Source organism: Hylobates moloch, unplaced genomic scaffold (assembly GCF_009828535.3).
Source record: "Hylobates moloch isolate HMO894 unplaced genomic scaffold, HMol_V3 SCAFFOLD_22, whole genome shotgun sequence".
Classification (NCBI taxonomy): Eukaryota; Metazoa; Chordata; class Mammalia; order Primates; family Hylobatidae; genus Hylobates; species Hylobates moloch.
The window spans coordinates 16,847,168-16,861,992 of record NW_026652297.1 but is presented as its reverse complement, the minus strand read 5'-3'; the positions used below and the strand labels follow the sequence as shown (position 1 = coordinate 16,861,992).

At 39.2% G+C, this 14,825-nt stretch overlaps 1 protein-coding gene across 3 annotated transcripts in view; it reads right to left on the bottom strand.

Annotated features, from left to right (window-relative positions):
- The window catches only part of TOPBP1 (DNA topoisomerase II binding protein 1), a 63,128-nt gene that overhangs the window by 31,226 nt on the left and 17,077 nt on the right, over positions 1-14,825 (bottom strand). For all 3 annotated transcript variants that reach the window (XM_058433486.1, XM_032144387.2, XM_058433485.1), the window contains exons 11-14: positions 14,124-14,482; positions 13,306-13,478; positions 9,741-9,952; positions 7,660-7,946 (exon numbers count right to left, since the gene is read on the bottom strand). In XM_058433486.1, the coding sequence (XP_058289469.1) occupies positions 7,660-7,946; positions 9,741-9,952; positions 13,306-13,478; positions 14,124-14,482 (1,031 nt within the window). The remainder of the gene's footprint in view (positions 1-7,659; positions 7,947-9,740; positions 9,953-13,305; positions 13,479-14,123; positions 14,483-14,825) is intronic.

Below are 14,825 nucleotides of genomic sequence, written 5' to 3'. Positions count from 1 at the left end.
GGTTGTTAGTCTTTTTTTTTTTAAATATATTTGCTTGTATGAATATACTTTTATATTCATTTGTATGAATTTATATGTGCATGTATCAACTGTGATATAATACCCACGTATTTATTTTCAATTTATCATTTGTCAAATTTTTGCCATGGAGCTTTTTTTTTTTCAGAGATGGAGTCCTGCTTTGTCACCCAAGCTGGAGTACAGTGGCATGATTATAGGTCACTATAACTTCTAACTCCTGGGTTCAAGAATCCTCTCACCTCAGCCTCCCAGGTAGCTGGGACTCCAGATGCACAACCCTGTGCTCAGCTAATTTTAAAATTTTTCAGAGACAGGGTCTTGCCGTCTTTCCCAGGCTGGTCTCAAACTTCTAGGCTCAAGCAATCCTCTCGCCTTGGCCTCCCAAAGTGCTGGGATTACAGGTGTGAGTCACCGTGCCTCGCTGGTAATTTTTTTGATTTTTGAGACAGGGTCTTGCTTTCTTGCCCAGAATGGAGTGCAGTGGCTCGATCTTAGCTCACTGCAACCTCTGCCTCCGGGGCTCAAGCAATCCTCTCTTGTCAGCTGGGATTATAGGCGTGTGCCATCACACAGAGAATTTTTAATGCTGTCAAATTCATACGAATCTTCTATTTCTTTTGGAGTGCATGTTATAGTTAGGCCTTCCCCACACTAGGATTATTTTAAAAACAAATTCATGACATGTTTGGGAATTTTTATGGCTTCATTTCTTATGTTTAACTCTGATCATCTAGGCTGGGTGTGGTTGTTCACGCTTGTAATTCCAACACTTTGGAAGGCCAAGGCAGAACTTGCCTGAGCCCAGGAGTTCTAGACCAGCCTGAGCAACATGGTGAGACTCTACCTCTCCAAAAAATACAATTAGCTGGGCACAGTGTCATGTACCTGTAGTCTGAGTTACTCAGGAGGCTGAGGTGGGAGGACTGCTTGAGCCCAGGAGGTCAAAGCCACAGTGAGCCACGATGATGCCACTGAACTCCAGCCTAAGCGATAAAGTGAGATCCTGTTTCAAGAAAAACTCCAAAAGTTGATCATCTAAAAAGTATTCTGATGTAAAGTGTGAGCTTTAACTACAAAGTATTCTCAGATGGCTAGCTAGTTGTCCAATTTGAACGCCACCTTTATTACACAATAAATTCCCCTATTTGTGGAGTATAATCTTATACACTAACTTGATTATTCATGTGACAACACACTGCTTTAATTACTGAAGCTTTATAGGAGGTTTTAATAAACGGTAGGGCTACTGCCTACCTGCAATTATACTTCTCAGGTTTTTTTTAATACTGTTTCTGCTTGCATTTTTTCCTAGTATCTACACTACCTTTTGATATGGTTTGGATTTGTGTCCCCACACAAATCTCATGTTGAACTGTAATCCCCAATGATGGAGGAGGAGCCTGGTGGCAGGTGACTAGATTATGGGGGCGGATTTCCCCCTTGCTGTTCTTGTGATAATGAGTGAGTTCTCATGATATCTGGTTTGAGATGGAGTCTCACTCTGTTGCCTGGGCTGTGGCACGATCTTGGTGCACTGCAACCTCCACCTCCTGGTTCAAGTGATTCTCTTGCCTCAGTCTCTCGAGTAGCTGGGATTACAGGCATGTGCCATCACACCGGGCTCATTTTTATATTTTTAGTAGAGATGGGGTTTCACCATGTTGGCCAGGCTGGTCTTGAACTCCTGACCTCAGGTGATCCACCCACCTTGGCCTCCCAAAGTGCTGGGATTACAGGCGTGAGCCACCACACCTAGCTGATATCTGGGTGTTTAAAAGTTTGTGGCATCTCCCCCCGCTATCTTTTCCTCCTTCTCCAGCCATGAAAGACGTGCTCACTTCCACTTCACTTTCAACCATGATTGTAATTTTCCTGAGGCCTCCCCAGTGGTGCTTCCTGTACAGCCTGTGGAACTGTGAGTCAATTAACCCTCTTTTCTTTATAAAGTTGGAAGTGGTGGCTCGCGCCTGTAATCCCAGCACTTTGGGAGGCTGAGGTGGGTGGATCACTTGGTCAGGAGTTTGAGACCAGCCTGCCCAACATGGTGAAACCCGTCTCTACTAAAAATACAAAAATTAGCTGGGTGTAGTGGTAGGTGCCTATAATCCCAGCTACTCGGGAAGCTGAGGCAGAAGAATTGCTTGAACCCAGGAGGCGGAGGTTGCAGTGAGCCAAGATCATGCCACGGCACTTCAGCCTGGGTGACAGAGCAAGACTCCATCTCAAAATAAAAAAATAAAAATAAGAATAAATTACTTGGTCTGGGGTAGTTCTTTACAGCAATGTGCAAACAGATTAATACACCTTTATAGATCTTGACAGTGCTTAAATCCATTTTGCAAGAACATGGTAAGTCTTTCTATATGCTAAACTTTTTAAAATTTCTTCAAAGCATTTTATAGGATTCCTTATATAAAAATCAGAAGCTCCCATACCACATCTATCTGCCTTCAGCACGCGTGCCACTAGTACTTTCCGCTACTTAAGAAGTAGATCCCAATGCCTCTCAGACTCAAGCCTCCTGCAAGTCTTCCTTCTCTCATCTGCATCATCAATTGGCTCTCTAATAGCAGTTACGATGGCATATAGTTATTTCTTCTTCTTCTTTTTTTGAGACAGGGTCTCAGTTTGTCACCCAGGCTGGAGTGCAGCAGCATGATCACTGCCCACTGCGTCCTCTATCTCCTGGACTCAAGCAATCCTCCTGCCTCTGCCTCCCAACTAGCTGGGGCTACAGACGTGCACCACCACACCCAGCTAATTTTTGTGTATTTTGTAGAGACAGGGTCTTGCCATGTTGCCCAGATTTGTCTTGAAATCCTGGACTCAAGTGATCCTCCCGTCTCGGGCTCCCAAAGTACTGGGATTATGGGCATGCAGCAATGAGCCTGGCTATTTCTTCTACCTTAAAAAGAAAACAACCTTCTTTTGACCCTACTTTGCCCCATAACTACAACTCCATTTCTTGGCTCCCCTTTATGGCAAGACTCCTTCAAAAATCATTGTTTACACTCAATGTCTCCGATTCTTCTCATTTCTTTATGAATCCACACCAGCTTCCACCTCCATCATGCCACCAAAACCCTTACTGTTATGATGACATCATTGACCTTCATAATGCTCAATCCACTGGCCAATTTTCTATTCTCACCTTTATCTCTGAGCAGTCCTGGACATAGTTAACCCCTCCTCCCTCTTTGAAATACTTGGCTTCTAAAATAATCTCTAGGCTTTCCTCCTCTCTTATAGCTCCTTCTCAGTCTCCTTTGCTGGTTCCTCCTCTAAAGGTGAGCACCTCAAGGTGTTGCTTAGAGCTCTTTTCTTTGGCTGGACGTGGTGGCTCACACCTATAATCCCAACACTTTGGGAGGCCAAGGCAGGAGGATTGCTTGAGTCCAGGAATTTAAGGCTAGCCTGAGCAATGTGGTAAGATCCCCATATCTACAAAAAAATTAAAAATTAGCCAGGTGTGGTGACATGCACCTGAAATCCTAGTTGCTTTGAAAGCAGAGGTGGAAGGTATTGCTTGAGTCCAGAGGTCAAGGCTGTAATGGGCTGTGATCATGCCACTACACTCCAGCCTGGACGACACAGTGAGACCTTGTCTTAAACAAAACAAAACAAAACAAAACCTCTTTCCTTTCTTTGCCTTCTCCTACTCTCTTGGAATCTATTCTCACATGGCTTTACACATTACGTACAAACTCAGAACCCCAAATTTTTATCTCCAGCCCAAACCATTCCTCAAACTTCCAGCTTTATTTGCAACTGCCTATTTAACAACTACTTGGATATCTAATAGGCATCTCAAACTTAATGTGTCTAACATGTGAACTCTTGGTCTTTAGGCTCCAATCCCAACCTGTTCTGTTCAACTCAGTTTGGACTGGCAACTCCATTCTTCTCATCTCTCAGACCAAAAATTTGAAAAGAATCAAATTTTAAAACCTACCATATATTGTGGAAAACTGATTTCAAATGACTGAGAATTCTTAACATCTAGACATCCTCGTAAAACTATTTGAGTTCAAAGATAAAAGAAAAGGCCAGGTGTTGTGGCTCATGCCTGTAATCCCAGCACTTTCAGAGGCCAAGGCAAGCAAATCACTTGTTATCAGGAGTTCAAGGTCAGCCTGGCCAACATGGCAAAACCCCGTCTCTACTAAAAATACAAAAATTAGCCCGGCACGGTGGCGCATGCCTGTAATCCCAGCTACTCGGGAGGCTGAGGCAGGAGAATCGCTTAAACCTAGGAGGCAGAGGTTGCAGTGAGCTGAGATTGTGCCACTGCACTCTAGCCTGGGTCCTGGGTGACAGAGCGAGACTCTGTCTTAAAAAAAAAAAAAAAAAAAAAAAGATAAAGAAAAATCCACATGACCTCCAGGCAAAAAGATGAAATAACTTACAAAGACAAGCAATTTAATTAGATTGGCATCAGATTTTTTTCAAAAACAACACATACAAAGCAAGGCAGTAGTGGAAGAGCATTTTCAGGAAACTCAAGAAAAAAAACTGCAAGCTAAGAATAGTACATCCAAACAATTTGTAGAAGAAGCAAGGCCATAATAAAAGTTATGAACATGCAGAACTCAAGGAATACTGTACACATGTGTACACACAGATTCCTGAGGAATCTATTGGAAAATGAAATTCATCCTACCAAAAGTGACAGGTAAGCTTCAAAAAGAAGAGTACGCATTTCATATATTCGATTGTAGAATTAAGACCAAAACGAGGGTGGGGTCTGTGGGTTGAAAAAATATATTTTCCCTCCTGACAAAGTAAAAAAATATGCAATAAAAAATAGAAGAGAGAAAAGGGGGAAACAGAATAAGATCTTCTATATAGGCAATTAGTGGGAGTCAAAAATATAATTTAAAACTGACAAATAATAAAGAATACTATTTAAGTAAGAAGAGGTACTCATCATCATGCCCAGCTAATTTTTCCAACTTTTTGTAGATGTGGGGTCTCACCATGTTGCCCAGGCTGGTGTCCAACTCCTTGCCTCAAGTGATCCACCTCAGCCTCAATGTGCTGGGATATAGGCATGAGCCACTATGTCCAGCCATCCTTGAACTTATTTCTTTTTGAGACAGGGTCTTACTCTGTCACTCAGGCTGGAGTGCAGTGGTAGGGTAATAGCTCACTGCAGCCTCAAACTCCTGGGCTCAAGCCATCTTGCCGCCTCAGCCTCCTGAGTTCTAGGACTATAGGTGCACTCCAATAAGCCCAGCTAATTAAAAAAAAAAAATTTGCTAGAGATAGGGGTCTCTCTATATTGCCTAGACTGGTCCAGAACTCCTGGTCTCAAGTGAGGCTCCCACCTCAGCCTCCCAAAGTGCTGGGATTACAGGTGTGAGCCACCACGCCCAGCCCCTTATACCACTTTTATTTTGCAACTTTTTGTAAGTTAGAAATTATTTTGAAGTAAAAAGTGAAATAAAACAACTTATAATAGCAAGTATCAGCAAAGATGAGGAACACTGGGTACATTCAACACACTACTGGTGGAAGCATAAACTGGTATAATCACTTTGGCAAAAAATTTGTCATTCTCTACTGAAGCTGAAATATAACCCAATAATTTCACTTCTAGGTATATACCACATAGTAACACACACACATAGACTCCAAGAAACACGCACAAGAATGTTCACAGTAAAATGATTTTGTAAGGGCAAAAAACTAGTAACTAACTAAATGCCCATCAACAGTACACTGGAAATGTAAATTCTGTATATCCATACAAAGGAATAAATAAATGAACTATATTTGCATGCAGCAAAACAGACACATCTAAATAAGGGTTAAAGAACAATAAAAAAAAAAAAAGACTCAAAAGAATACATACTATGATTCCACATATTTAAAAGTCAAAAACGAGCATAACAAAACTATAGTGTTAGAAGTCAGGAGTATACTTTAGGGAGGAAGCAGTGATGGAGCCACAAGCGTTTACAGTACTGACCATGGTCTCTATCTGAACGTGTATAGTGGCTTCCCAATGATTAACCCTGATATTTCATTAGCAGTAAATTTATTGTACTGCTTTGATGTATATTAATTAAAAATTAAGTTTAAATAAGTGGTGAGTTTTTTTTGGGAGGGGGCAAGGGTGAGGCTTAATAGATGGTCAATTTTGTGATTATTCCATGGGCCCTTTTATGTTTTGAGTAAAGAATTCAACATACCATATTAAATTAGTTTGAAGAACCACTGATTATAAGATGAAGCATTATTTATGTGCCATCAAAAAAGAAAGAAAAAAGAGAAAAAATACTGCTCAATAAACTATGACTCTAAACAATAAAATCTTTAAATGTGTTTTTTGTACTGAGGCTATTCAGAACTATCAGCTTTCCACTGCAAAACTTTTATTGCAAAGTATCTATATAAGAATGGTCTCAATGACTGAAAATATTTCTATTATTTTCTTGCCTACTAATATTATTACATTTGCTCTTCAGAGAGTCTGTGAGCTATGACACTTTAGAGATCACCTGGATTTTACAGATGAGAATAATGAAGCCGAAAGAGGTTGACTTGCTTTTAAAAGGTAGTAGGAGGCAAAGAAGAGGCTTGATCCTACACCTCACAGTTCCCAAGACTGATTTTTCTCTATGTCTTAAGGGATATGGACCTGAGTATTAATCACAGTACAAAATGTTACCTCAGAAGAGATTTCATGTGAAAACTTAGAATTTTGAGTTTAATAGTAACACATTTTTTTTTCATGTGCGTCACTGGAATTCTGACCAAAAAAAAGACATAAATTAGCTTGGGGAAAACTGTCCTGGATATCAATTAATATTTATTTTCTGAATATAAATAATCTATAAACTTTTTAGTAAGTCTGCTCCAAAACAATAAAAATTATTAAAATATTGCTTCTAAATACCCTACAAGCAAAAATATCAACGCATGAATGAGTAAAATAATTCTTCAAAGGTTCATGGATAAAGAAATCATAGACAGTGGGTTCGAACAGCCACTTAAGAGGTCAAAAGCTACTAAAGAAATAATGATGAAAATCAGCTTTGGAAAATCAAAGAAAATTATCTGGAAGATTATATTAGCCCCTGATTTACAAATGCATTTTTCAGAAAGGGAGCCATACTATAATGCTCACGAGATCAAACTAAAACACAGACTTAACTCATGTCTTTACAGGAAACAATTCAAGTAAGGTGATATACACACATTTTCAGAAGGCAAATCGTGGGTGTACTCTGAGAACCAATATATAAAGTAGCAGTGTGTTTACATTTTATAGCTTATAAAGTGATTTCATCATTTGATCTTTATAATCTATGAATTTTCAGAGCAAATATTATCTTTGTATGAAAGAAAAACTGAAGCTCAGATATGTTAAATGATTGGCCTAGTCATACAGTTCAAGATCGATCTAGTACTTGAACCCAGATGTCCTAATTTCACACCATATTTATCTATAGCTGTTACCTTAACCCTAAATGTATACTGGGACTCAAAACATTCAAACTCAGTAACATAAATCTACTTGCCAACGTCTCTGGAAAATTTATTACTACACTTTAGAGGTGATGCCGAATTTGGTGCTTTAACTTTATAAACGGTAAAACTGTTAACTCTGGGACCACTGCCTATAAACCTTACCTTCACATCAAAGGAAGGCTTGAAGAGTTTGTCCTTGGACAGGAATTTTGATGGTGTATCCAGGTGTAATGAGGGCTCCTTCTGAAGTGGTTGTCCTACTGCTGGGGAGGCTGCGACCTGTCTGGTATGTTGTGAGACCACAGCACGGAAAGCTTTACTCTGAAAGCGGTTCATATCTAAAGGTGTAACGACAGTTTTTCTGTGAGTTTGCAGGCGTGTGCCAGGATGCTCTGCAGTATCTGAATTTAGATTGATTCCATTTGTTATTTCTGTTTCCAAACTTTGTTCTAGAGATTTAAAACGAAAAGAAACAAATATGAGCCACTAATGCCCACTTTTTTCCGGTACACAAGAAGTAATATTTTACATCTGTTTTCTTTCCCTTCTTTCTTGCATAACTCCTGGGCTCAAGTGATCCATCCACCTTGGCATCCTAATCTAACTGTTAGTTTTCATGTCAATTCTCAGGTACACTTTAAATCACAAAATTATATACCTACTTTCCAAGAAACAAACCAGATTATGCATTAAATATATGTTGAGTTAGACAAGCACATTAATTGAAAAAACAAAAATAATTTCCTGTTTCATCTTGCTATGTCTCAATAAGCCTATTTGCCAAAAATTATCAGTGAATGTCTTTCTAGTCAATGACGGAGTAAAAAGAAAATCTGAATTACAGGTACTCAGAGCTAACTACAGTCTAGTTTTGGAAAGTCCTTAATCAAATTTTAATATGATCTAAACATCACTTAGCCTCAGTCATAAAATTACCAGTCTGTCTGGCAAAATAAGTAATGACTCTGAGAGGTATTCCCAAGCTGCTGATATGTCCCTGAAGTTTGCCGAGGGATGCTATTATCTTACAAGACAGGGTACTGCATTCTTTCACCTCTGCCTTCCACGTTTTTTCAACATTTAACAAAAAAACTTATTTGATAGCTACTCCATGCCAGGCCTAGTGTTAGACATGGGAAATACAGAATTCACAAGACATGCATGTTCACTGCCTTTCTGGAACTTTAAATTCAGCAGGGAGACACAAAATAAACCACCATTATAACACTGAGGTAAGAGATAAAAGGGATGATACAGAGTGTCATGGTGAAACAAAACATTACACCAAGACAAAGGCCATACTTGGTGAGTCAAGAATGCTTCCCAAGACAGTGTGGTGATTCCTCAAAGATCTAGAACTAGAAATACCATTTGACCCAGTGATCCCATTACTGGGTATATACCCAAACGATTACAAATCATGCTACTATAAAGACACATGTACACGTATGTTTATTGCAGCACTATTCACAACAGCAAAGACTTGGAACCAACCCACATGTCTATCAATGATAGACTGAATTAAGAAAATGTGGCACATATACACCATGGAATACTACGCAGCCATAGAAAAGGATGAATTCATGTCCTTTGTAGGGACATGGATGAAGCTGGAAACCATCATTCTGAGGAAACTATCACAAGGACAGAAAACCAAACACCACATGTTCTCACTCATAGGTGGGAACTGAACAGACACAGGGCGGGGAACATCACACACCAGGGCCTGTCGTAGGATGGGGGGATGGCGGAGGGATAGTATTAGGAGAAATACCTAATGTAAATGATGAATTAATGGGTGCAGCAAACCAACATGGCACACGTATACATATGTAACAAACCCGCACGTTGTGCATGTGTACCCTAGAACTTAAAGTATAATAATAATTAAAAAAAAAAAAAAAAAAAAGCCTTCCCAGGCAAAGTGGTATCTTAGCTGAGAACTGAAAGATAAGCAGGAAGAGCAGGCAACTGTGAGGTGGTCTACAGGAAACATGCAGAAGCCCAAAGAGAAGAGAGAGAGCATGTTAATTACATAGTGTGTTACTATGAGCCATAGAAGGAATCAACAGTAAATAGGAGCCAAGCTTACATCTTTAGACTTCAAACACTGAGACCCTCACTGCACCCAATGTGAAAAGCAAAAGTCAATGACCTTTCCTAAACACAAGCATTGGCACATTTATATCCCCGAAACCATCTAGTTGTAAATATATATAAAAGAACAGAATAAAAGTATTAACCTTCTTTAGATGAACTTTCAATCAGAAAATGGCTTTCGTCTGCTCTCTTTCCCGTTCTAGCAGTCTCCAACAGCCAAGCTATAGTAACTGCAGGTAAATTCCACTTCTTTGCAGCTTCATATTTAGAGCCGCCACGTTCTTTCAATATAAGATGAGTACTGGCAAACATGCCTTTCTTTGCATTGGATTTGCGAACAAAGTATTCTTGAACACTGAAATTTATATCAAAGAAGTGGAAATGGTCACATATACAATTAACCCGCAAAACTAACAAAATTTCCAACACAACAGTGTGGTTAGAGATCATGTAAGTATAAAAAAACACTGATTAAAAGTTGGTTTACTCTATCTGAAATTAAGCTAATCCCCTTACAAATGCTTACCCTAGGGTAAAAATGTATTGCTGTAACAAACTTTTTATAAAAACATAATTAGACATGCAAAGAACAGACAGCAAAAATCCTTTTTTTGGATTTTTCTGGACAACATAGCAAGACCCTCAAAACAGGGTCTTGCTATGTTGTCCAGACTGGAGTGCAGTGGCACAATCACAGCTCACTGCAACCTCCGCCTCCTAGGCTCAAGCCGTCCTCCCACCTCAGCCTCCCCAGTACCTAGGACTACAGGTGTACACCACCACACCTGGCTAATTTGTGTATTTTTTGTAGAGATGGGGTTTCACAATGTTGCCTAGCCTAGTCTTGAACTCCTGAGCTCAAGTGATGCTCCTGCCTCAGCCTCCTAAAGTTGGGATTACAGGCGTGAACCACCTCACACAGCCAAAATTACCTCCTTAATTAGTTATCACCCCCACGCCTTGTCCTTTCCTCCCAAAAGAAGGCATAGAAAAAATGACAGGAGCAAAGTGTATAAATAACATTATTATTTTTTTTTAACCTACTACAACTTTCCAAAGCATTTCTACATATTATCTCATTTGATCCTCTCAATATTTAAGTATAGACATGGGAGGCCGGGCGCGGTGGCTCACGCTTGTAATCCCAGCACTTTGGGAGGCCGAGGCGGGCGGATCACGAGGTCAGGAGATCGAGACCAGGGTGAAACCCCGTCTCTACTAAAAATACAAAAAATTAGCCGGGCGTGGTGGCGGGCGCCTGTAGTCCCAGCTACTCGGAGAGGCTGAGGCAGGAGAATGGCGTGAACCCGGGAGGCGGAGCTTGCAGTGAGCCGAGATTGCGCCACTGCACTCCAGCCTGGGCGACCGAGCGAGACTCCGTCTCAAAAAAAAAAAAAAAAGTATAGACATGGGAAAAAATACAGAGAAATTAAGTGCCTCAAGATCATAGGATATTAAACACAGAGAATATGGGGCAGAAAAAGAAGTCTACGACTTGAGATTGAACAGAATTCCGTGATTTCTTTTATGACTTCTGGGTTTTACGTTCTAGTTCCCAACTTTTCAGGTTTTTAAATTTCTCATATTTCCTAGCACTTTTTTTTCTATGTTTTGTGTTTATCTTAGTACTTTTATAACTTCATTTTTTAAATGTAACCCACCAATCCATTCAGTACTTATTTAGATATGAGATACTGCTCCAACTTTAATGAATCCTATTTATTGAATAAGCCATGTCTTCCTTATATATATTTGAAATATCACTTTTATCATAAATTCCTTTTTACATTTGGGTCTCCTGCTACATTTGCTGTCCATTAATTAAACTTTCTGCTACACGCAACCACAGTTATTTAGTGAAGTTTCACAAAATATATATTTGTATGTTTGTTTTCTGAGACAGGGTCTTGCTCTGTCCTCTAGGCTAGAGTAGAGTGGCGCCATTGTGCCTCACTGCAGCCTTGACCTCCCAGGCTCAAACAATCCTCCCACCTCAGCCTCCCAAATAACTGAGACTACAGATTTATGCTACACTGCCTGGTTCATTTTTAAAATTTTTTGTAAAGACAGGGTCTCAGTATATTGCTCAGGCTGGTCTTGAACTTGGCCTCCTGCCAGACTCTCAAAGTGCTAGGATTACAGGCATGAACCACCACACCTGGCCACAAAATATATTTTAATAACTGTTAGGGCTAGTCCTAATTATTCTATTTCAGAATTTGCATGACTTTCCTGCTGACTACAGCTTTAGTTGTATCCAGTGGGGTCTGTTGTCATGTATGTTATTATCTTCCACAATTTCAGTTTTAAAAGAATTTTATTATTTCATATAATTCAAACAGAAAACAGCAAAAAAAGAAATATACAGCTTAATGAATTATTATAAGGTGAAACCCTTAAGTCCACCACCCGGGTCAGAAGACAGAATCTTGCTAACCACCCCAGAACCTCTCCAACATGCCATATAACCCCCCTTCCCTCCCTTCTTAATAGTAGCCACTATTTGGGCTTTTTTTTTGGAGACAGGATCTCACTTTGTTGCCCTGACTGGAGTATAGTTGTGTGATCATAGCTCACTGCAGCCCTGGTCTCCTGGGCTCAAGTAATCCTCCTGCCTTAGCCTCCTGAGTAGCTGGGACCATAGGCACATGCCACCATGCCTGGCTCATTTTTTAAATTATTTTTTAAATAGAGACGAGGTCTCACTATGTTGTACAGGCTGGTCTTGAACTCCTGAGCTCAAGCAATCTTTTAGCCTCCCAAAGTGCTGGGATTATAGGTGTGAGCCACTGTGCTTGGCATATTTGGACACTTATAGTAATCACTTCTTTACTTTTCTGTAATCAAATAATGGCAACTTTAAAGACTACATTTAGGGTTTTGCTTTTTCAAGTCTTTTAGCTTATAGGTTCCTACCTTCTTTTCCATGCCCTTAATAATATATTTGCTGAAGACACTGGATCACTTATGCCAGAGTTGTACTAAAGTCTGGGTCTTGCTGATTATATCACTGTGGTATAGTTTAACGTGTTATTCTGCTGTTTGCATTTCCTATAAATTGGGAATTGGATCTAGAAGCATCATCAGATTGAGGTTTGATTATTTTGGCAAGACTACTTCAAAGTGGTGGTGTATTCTTTGTAAGAAGGCACATCATGTCTTGTCCCTTTATTGTGTGATCAACTATTGATGTTCAATGCCTAGATTCTTTCATTCATTAGGGGTTACAATCTTATCATTCCTTATTTGTTTGTTTGTTGAAGCATCTTTATAAACAGAAACCTTGCTGTATCCACTATCATGTTACCCTGATGCAAACTGCACAGGAAATGCAAGGTAATTACTTGATCCTTTCCTTTTGTCAGCTTTCAAAGTAATGGACTGGTTCTCTACCATCTTTCAAAGATGACCAATTACCTTACTTTATTTGGTGTCATTATGAAGTCACAACTTAAACACTATTTCATGTGTTTGGACCCACTGCAGTTATTACCTCTAATGATACCTAAGTTTTCATCTTTGGACAACGGAGGTACTTTTTTTTTTTAAGGCTAGTCAAGTGAAGCAGTGGGAGTGGAGAAGGAACCACACAACATCCATAAATATAATAAAGACACCCAACCAAATTCTAACTTGAATGCTCTCCAAGAAGTCAAAATAAATAAAAAGATACACCAACACAACAGGTGCATTAAAAATATTACATACCTTGCTCCAAGGAGGTTTGCTAGGAATATTAAAGACTCTTTTTCTGCTCCAGCACACTGGCTAAATGAAATAACACAATCCTCTAAAGGAGTCATTCCTGTCATTACTGGGACTGGTGTGAAGAGAGGATTCGACTTTGGATCAAACAAAGTCTGACAGTCTATGCAAGTAACCTTTTAAAAACAAGAGAAACAGTAAAGTCAACCTGAAATAAGCAAAGCAGTGGTTAACATTGGTTCAGGTACAGGAGCAATAATTTAGTTTTGATAAGAAGAAATTTTACCTTAATACAAACTTGTGTATGCTCATTCTCAATACATTTCATATCATAACGTTAGAGTATATATATATATACACACACATATACATACATCGACTAATTACATTAGGCTATTAAAATCAGTAAGATCTATTATTGAAGTTACTGAATGTTGCTTTAAATTTCATTCCTTCTAATGTATTAGTTTATACTATTTTTCTCATAATTCTTGGAACATTAAAAAAAAAAATCTACAGTGAAATTACCAGTGATGCTTCGGTTGTGAGAAAACAAGACAAATAGCAGGAGATGACCCTAGAGTGACCTCCTAAGAAGGAATGTTGCTGCTGTGGCCCTGGGAAACAGTAATCTCTACTGTATCGGGATTAGGCCAAGAAGCTTGCACATTTAATTTTAGAATTTCCCTTGCTAAAAGCAAAATCAAGAGTGTTCAAGTCCAAACATCGATTTACTGTAACCGAACTAAGAAATAAACATTAACCTTCTTGGCATTCAAATATCCTTCAATACTTTATTTCAACCACTAGTGTTGTCTTACCAGCCACGTATTTGTAACAACTTCTCCCACAGTGGCTTCCACTTCACACCCCAGCAGAGGAACCACAGCATAATTGGCAACAGTTCTGCTCAGAAGGGACGTGATTTTCCCAGCATTTTCTTTTATGATGTTTGCGATGTTAGATTCATTTTCATTACTAAAACCCAAAACGAGGAAACTCTTTTGGCTAAATAAGCCTTCTTCAGTAATTGTAGAAACATCAGGGACACAATGACTGACAGAAGACTGGTTTTCTTCTTGCAAAGAAATGTGAGTAGAATCATTCAAGGGCTCAGCATGAGTAGAATCATTAAAGCGCCTAACTTCAGACTTCTTGGCTTCAGACGTCTTAGCCTCAACTGAAAGAGAAAAGTAGATGTTTTCTAACCAACAATTTACCTTATACAGTTTACTTCCTAGCAAGGATATTAATGTAACATGGAATCTGATAATTTTGACCATACTTACAAAACTAAAGCTTACGTGTATAATAAAGGGATATGGATTCACCCCGTCTTCGGGGTTACCAAGAGTCCTTATCAGTATTACCATCATCCATTAGGAAGGACAAGAGCAATCATGTTAGTTCTAGGTATTCCTAGTATAATGGAAACTTGAATTAGTTTAAAATTATATAGCTCCAACAGGACTGTCTTAGTTCCAAAACTGGTTTAGATGATTCACCATAAAATTAAGAAACTA